Genomic DNA, 7321 nt, shown 5'->3' on the forward strand with positions numbered 1-7321 from the left:
TTTGCTTTTAAAATTCGAAAAATCATCCTGTTATGTTTTTATCGACTAAAAACATTCAAGTTCAATTCAGATGCCTCTATAGCTAATTGTGAATGATTTTTCTTTTTTTAAATTTCTCAAATATTCAATATAATATGTAGATCATATGCTGAAAGTTTCATTAAATTCCGTTCAGTCAAAAATTAATAAAAAAAAATCAAATATTTGGCCAATTAACAAACGCACGTGCAGCAGCTACAACAAAAACATTCGTTGAATCACATCAGCTGTTAGTTTCGTTTAGTTTTGGTAGATGGCGCAGCAGCAGTGAATGTATTTGAGTTTTGCCAGCGCCACTAGCAGGCGTGAGGTGGCCTAGTTTGTTAGCTGCATGACGCTCGTTCAAGAAGTCTCGGTTCGAATCCCGATCGATGCAACTGATGTTAATTTTTTTTAATTGTTTCAAAATATTTTTATATTTTCATAAATGCGTTTTCTATTTAATTTATATTTTTAAATACCCCGAAATTGAAATTTTAACTATACTTTATGTGCGTTTTTAATAGTTTGGTTATTCTAGCAGATTCTTAGAATCACATCAGCAGTTAGTTTCGTTTAGTTTTGGTAGATGGCGCTGCAGCAGTGAATCTATTTGAGTTTTGCCAGCGCCACTAGCAGGAGTGAGGTGGCCTAGTGTGTTAGCAGCGTGACGCTCGATCGAGGAGTCGCGGTTCGAATCCCGATCGATGCAACTGTTGTTAATTTTTTTTAATTGTTTCAAAATATTTTTATATTTCATTAAATGAGTTTGGTATTTTATTTATATTTTTAAATACATTGAAATTGAAATTTCAGCCATACTAAATGAGCATTTTTATTTGTTGGGTTCAGGGTAGTATCTAGTCGAGCACTCTCGACTAGAATTTTCTTACTTGTTTTTTTTTTTTTTTTTGTGCCTGTGTGTGCGTTTGTGTGTGTATGCATGTGTGAGTGTATGTGTGTCGCAGTTCGCAGTTCGTGTCGTGTTTCTTATGTAAGCTGAAAGACGCGAAAAATTATTGAAATATCTATTACTCCAAGGGTTCAGGGGATCTCGTAGTCGAGCAGTCTCGACTAGAGAATTTTTACTTGTTTTTTTTATATATATATATTTGTTTATTGACAATCTTTATAATACAAGTTGCAAGTTGCGTGGTGGCTAGGATAGTGCGCGATGCTTGCGGGACGGCCGTAAAGCATTGCTTCGCAGGCACTGTGCGCTACCTTAGCCTGGGACAGCTCGTCTTCTCATTCGCTCGACTCTGCGGAGCTCCATCATCACTGTGGCCGCGAAGGTGCTTGTTAGTTCCCAAGCTTCCTCCGATTCCAGCATGGCGTTGACAATGTTGTCCGCTCTGATGGAGCGGCCCACTGCCTCTTCTAGACGACGCCTCTCCTCCAGGAACCGTCCACATTCGAAAAGAATGTGGTTGGCGTCTTTCACATGCCCTCGCTCGCACCAGGGGCACTCGTCAGATTCCTCGTGGCCAAAGCGCTTCAAATAGCTCCGAAAGCATCCATGTCCAGAGAGGATCTGCGTAAGGTAGAAGTTTACCTCGCCGTGTTTACGGTTGACCCATGGTTCAAGCTCCGGGATGAGCCTTTAGCTGAGCTATTCCACTTTCTTTGCCATCGTGCAATGCTGTTCGCCCTGAAAGCGTTGAGTCGCGTAGGCGCGTGCGAATTCCGCTCCACGGCTTCGGCGACCAAGTACTCCAGTGGTACCATACCGGCTATGACGAGCGCCGCGTCATCGGAGATAGTCCTGAAAGCGCAGCTGACTCTGATTGCACTCAGATTGCTATCGCTCTTGCCCATATTGGCGCAGCATAGAGGATGACGGACCTAATGACGCTCATTAGAAGGAGACGTCGTTGCTGTTTAGGTCCCCGCGTGTTAAGCATAATTCTCGAGAGAGCTCTACAAGAATCAGCTGCCTTTTTATGCACATACTCTAAGTGCTCGCGGAAAGTTAATCTTGTGTCTATCATGACACCAAGATACTTTATCGCCCTCTTTGACGCAATGGTGACGCTGCCGATCTTTATATTGGCAGTTTCCACTCTTTTGCGACTACTGACGAGGACAACTTCAGTTTTGTGTGCCGCTAGCTCGAGCCCAGCTCCAGTCAACAAGCTTCGTATGCAATTGATACTTTCGCTGCACATATCCTCTGTATCTTTGAGTTCTTTTCCTAAGCCATCATACATAATATTCCATAGGAGAGGCCCCAGCTCTGACCCTTGGGGTACTCCAGCTGACACTGTATGAGTTTGGGGACCCTCACTCGTATTGTATACCTGTGTTCTTCCTCTGAAGTAACTCTTTATTGTTTCTTTAAGATATTTAGGGATATTATATTGTGACAGCGCATTCAGTATCATATCCCAACTAGCTGTATTGAAGGCATTCTTTACGTCCAGGGTCGCAATAATGCAGTACTGCTTCGTCCCATGCTTCCATCTTGTGCCATGGATGGCGAAAGTGGCCAGACCAACAACTTTGTTTAGCGCATCCGTTGTTAACCGGGCCTTCCGGAATCCAAATTGATTTGGTGACAGGCCTCCGGCGCTAGTAATCGCAGTCTCCAGTCTAGAGCAGATCAATTTCTCAAACACCTTTCCCATGGTGTCTAAGAGACACATCGGTCTGTATGAAGATGGCTCATCCGGTGGTTTGCCAGCCTTGGGTATCAATACCAGGTTCTGGGTGTTCCATTTTGCAGGGAACGTCTCTTGAAGTAAGCCATCGTTGAATAATTCGGCGAACGTACTAGGGTGCAGGGCGAGGGCTAGCTTTAGCGCACGATTTGGGATCCCGTCCGGCCCTGGAGCAGTGTTGGTTCTAAGACTCCGGAGAGTTACTATGATTTCTTCCTCGGTGACTAAAACAATTTCAGTGTTCGTTGAGCCCTGATCAGCAGACTCGGACCATGGGGCATGAATGGAGCTTAATCTTTATGGAAAGAGCGTTTCCACAATCGATTTAAGCTCCAGACGATCCGTATGCTGCACCTGTCTACCTGCGTATAGTCTTTTAACTACTGTCTTATATGCCCTGCCCCAAGGGTCATATTCGGCTGAGTCGCACAACTTTAGAAAGCATTCTCTTTTGCTTGCCCGAATGACCCTCTTCAGCTGTCTTCTAGCTGCCTGGTAAGCTAATTGTTTCTCAAAAAACGTAGGCCTACCGCGAGCCCGTTGGTAGCTTCTTATCGCCTAGATGCATTTGCGACGAATGTCACCTATTTGTGCATTCCATCAATACGTAGGCTCTTGTTGTCGCGTGAACTGCTTGCGGCGTAACATGCTCCTATTGCAGGCACTCTGTATTTGGGCCACAATTTGGCATGCTCTGGCCTCAGCATTACCAATTGTGCCCAGAGACTGAATGGCCTCTGAAAAGACCGCGGGGTCCACAAGGTTGACGACCTGGCAGGTGGCTCACCTATTGTGAACAGAAGTGCCGTATGATCGCTGCCTGTATAGCTATCGCAATGGCTCTATGTTGCTCATCGAAATAGCGATGAAGTGACAAACGTAATGTCGATAACAGATCCGTATCCCGCCCGACTGAAGGTGTACTCGTGGCCAGTGTTGAGCAGTGCAACATCTAGTGTCGCGAAGATCTCCAGTAAGATACGACCTCTGGCATTTGTTGGGAGGCTACCCCATTCTAACGCCCAGGAGTTAAAATCTCCAGCTATAATGGCCTTCCGACCCCTAGCATCCTCGGCAAGCTCGTCGAGCACCGTCGTGAATTCACTGAGCTGCATGCTGGGGGCCAGATAGCAACTGTAAAACCATAAGTTACCATATCGGCCGCGTACGAGCCCATTGAATGACTTAACATTCGAAATTACGTTCGTTGAGTTGCCGCATACCCACAACGCAGCTTTGACATTAACGTCTGTTGACCATGTCCTAGGGCAGCTGGTTATACAGTGGTGAGGTTCACTCAGAAAAGCTACATCTATACATTTTTCCCTAATGGTCTGCTCTAGAAGATCTTGGGCAGCAACACAATGATTTAAGTTAAGCTGCAAAAACCTTAACATTTCATTTTACGAGCAGCTTCACGGTAAGATGGGCACTTGAAGCTGCCTGCTGAATGGTCCGTCTGCTTTTCACCTTTCCGGATGCAGAGGCTACATTTTGGTGGCTTGGTGCATGCGTTTGCACTGTGACCCATCTCTCCACACCTGAAACAGGCGCCCTTTAGGTCACAGTCGCTGCGACAGTTTTCTGCCATATGACCGTAATCGAGGCACTTGAAACAGCGTTTAGGCTGTTCCACGGTTCGGATACGGCATACTACCCATCCTATTCTAATTTTGGACAGCTCAAGCATAGTTTTAGCTTACCCAATTGGAAGAGCAACTGTAGCTCTTTGCTGTCCACCAAAAGCTGGCCGAAGCGATTTGATAGCCTCAATGGGGAGTGAGCTATCCTTCAACTCCGCCCTAATTGACTCCAATATCTCCTCTTTGCTCGCTAACTCATCTCGGTCACGAATCTCAATATGAGCCGATTCGGTAAGTGTTTTAACTACCGCTCGGTCACCCAAGGCCTTGCCTACAGCTTCGTGAAGGGCCTCAGCGCTATGCTCCGGCTTTCTGCTCAGTTGCAACAATAGGTCCCCCTTAGCTGTCTTCCTAATACCTTGGACGTCGCCGCTCAGATGCTTTAAATTTGGGTCGCTCTTGACTACGCGAAGCATGTCCGCAACCACCTGCAACCACCTACACCTGAAACCGCGATGGCGTCACTTCTGGAACGTTTTTGCAGCGGCTTGCGTCCCTTAACAACCGTCCAGCTGCTCGAACTCGTCTGTCGACCTGGTTGGTTTTATCGGCTGCAGCCCGTAGAGCCATTGGCTCTATTGGATTTGCTGCGCTTTTATTGTGCCTCGGATTTTTCGCGGGAGTTTTTCTCTGCTCAGTGGCAACTTCCCTCGACCGCTTGGGCGTATTACTACCTGCTGTAGCACTAACGCTTGCTGTTTTAGCCCTCTCAGCTACTTTCTTGACCAGCGTGGTCTGCACCTCGCAGTCTTTGACCGGTCGGTTGCAGAACGCTTCGGCCGTCTTGTGGAGACTGACCAGCCTAGCCAGCTCCTCTCTCATTAGTGCATTTATATGCCGCTGCCCCCCAAATAGGGCAGACAGACCCTCTAGCGCAACTCCTATTTGAGCTAACGCTTCTTTTAAAGACTTGGGTGCCTGGCACTCAGCCACTGGAGACTGATTACAAGTCGACGGCTGCGGCAACGCCCTCTGTTGTTGCTGCGGCGATCGCTGCAACGAGGAACGGCGCGCGAAAGCTTGCAGCTCCTCATCCATCATGGCCTCCATATTGCTGTTTCTTGTGTAAACACAGAATTATGAAAGGGTTCTGTAGATCTCGTTATCGAGTAGTCTCGACTATAGTTTTCTTACGTGTTAAGGCATGGGTTGTCCACCATTAGAGTTAGAGACCGTAGATTTATGTAATGTTGTATATCACGGTATGATTTTTGTCATTGTCATTGTCCCAAAGGAGGGTCCTTTAATATCTGCAAGCGTCTAGAGATCGATCTAACCAAATTTTGTAATGTTTCTATTGAAAAATCCTGCTAAAGTCCTCAAACCTCAGGAATCCCTCTCCTTGGGCGTTCTTGATAAGTCTAATCAACGTTTTACTTTTGCGTAAGCCTACACATTTTCTATAATGTTGAGATCAGAGCGCTGAGGTGGCCAATCATATGTATTCACTTCTATATTCCCAGAAAATTCAGTTATAATATGGACCTTGTGGCATGGAGCATTGTCCTGCTGCAGTATACTTGATTTTCCAATGAGCCGGTAACCGGAATTCGCTGAGTGGTCATTCAGACCACTTAAATAACTATCCCTCTTCATTTTTTCATTAATTAATATCAAATTGGAGAGGCTATTGACACATGCGAGCCCCCAGAGCATTACCGATTCCTCAACACGTTGGTACATAGGCCTCTTTTTTTACGAATATTCTTTGGCAACCTGCTATAAGTCGCTTTTTTTTATCCAGGATACTCAAAGGAACCATCATCCATCCATAATACTTTTCCCCAGAAGAATTGTGGCTTGCCTATGAAGGTTTTAGCAAATCGATGCCTTTTTAGTTTATTATACCCTGAACCCATTTTCAATGGGAAATCAGGGTATAATGGTTTTAATACATGTATACGAAATTTCCTATTAAACTGAATTAATATTTTACTGTCCTACCGAATAAAACCAAATAAAACTAAATTAACATGCTTATATATTTTATATTTTTATTTTTTCTCTAGTCTGCAAGCTCGCCAAGGCGCGTTGCTGTTCCCGTTTTAGTAAAAGATGGGAAGCCATGCCCGGGAGCAGGCAATTCAATACAACAGCAAACACACACTAATAGCTCAACAACATCTGGAAACAACAGCAATAATAGCAATGGAAATGCTAATGGAGTAGCTGGATCAAGTTCAGTTCCAAACAATGTACCAAGTGTCCTAAATCTGATCCCTGGAGATGCGCCTAACTCACACTCCCCTGACACATCATCATCTCTGATAGCAAGTTACAGTGGGACAGTTGGAGGTTCCAATGCTTCTATGTTACAACAACCCTGCAATAATGCTCTAATGTCTAATAGTTTAGCTATGGCCTATCGAAACCAAAATAATTTTATTTCGAATGGTCATCAACAACAGTGTGCTGGTTACTTGCCATTGCAAGGTAGAGCATGGTAAAATTAGAATTAGAATTAAATTCTTTCGGTTCTGTTAAAGTGTACTCAATTCAGTTATGTGTATATTTTCTAATACAATACATTTTTGAAAAGCTAATGCTCTTCTAGATTTTACTTTCATAAAATGAAATTTTTGCTTTATATGCTATTATAAGATATAACCTAAAAAAAGAAATAAAGTAATAATAATAATAATTTAATAATTATTGAAATAAGTGTAAATATTAATAGGTCAATGTATTAACAATAAACTGAAATTTTAAAATTGAGTGGTTCACATAAATGCAATTATATTAAATTGAGTAAAATTAAACTTAGTTTTATTGAATTTTTGATTCGTTAATTTTTAGATATGAAACGTTTATTGTTTATACCCTGACCAAATTGAAAATGAGAAATCTGGGTATTATGTATTTGTGGAATGTATGTGACGGATAAAAGGTGTGGAAAATCCCATAAAGTATATATGTTCCCTAATCAGGATAACTAGCTGAATTGATCTGACCAATTCCGTCTGTATGAGAGTAGAGATCTCCGAAACTACAAATTTTAGA

At 43.6% G+C, this 7321-nt stretch overlaps 1 protein-coding gene across 5 annotated transcripts in view; it reads left to right on the top strand.

The window, feature by feature from the left end:
- scro (scarecrow) overlaps positions 1–7080 on the top strand; it is a 45484-nt gene extending 38404 nt beyond the window's left edge. For all 5 annotated transcript variants that reach the window (XM_089463156.1, XM_089463128.1, XM_089463133.1 and 2 more), the window contains exon 7: positions 6331–7080. In XM_089463156.1, coding sequence (XP_089319282.1) covers positions 6331–6768 — 438 coding nt within the window. In that variant the 3' untranslated portion in view covers positions 6769–7080. The remainder of the gene's footprint in view (positions 1–6330) is intronic.
- The last annotated feature ends 241 nt before the right edge of the window (positions 7081–7321 follow it).

The sequence above is a fragment of the Drosophila arizonae genome, chromosome 2 (genome assembly GCF_054131065.1).
Source record: "Drosophila arizonae isolate 15081-1271.41 chromosome 2, UAZ_ARI_1.0, whole genome shotgun sequence".
Classification (NCBI taxonomy): domain Eukaryota; kingdom Metazoa; phylum Arthropoda; class Insecta; order Diptera; family Drosophilidae; genus Drosophila; species Drosophila arizonae.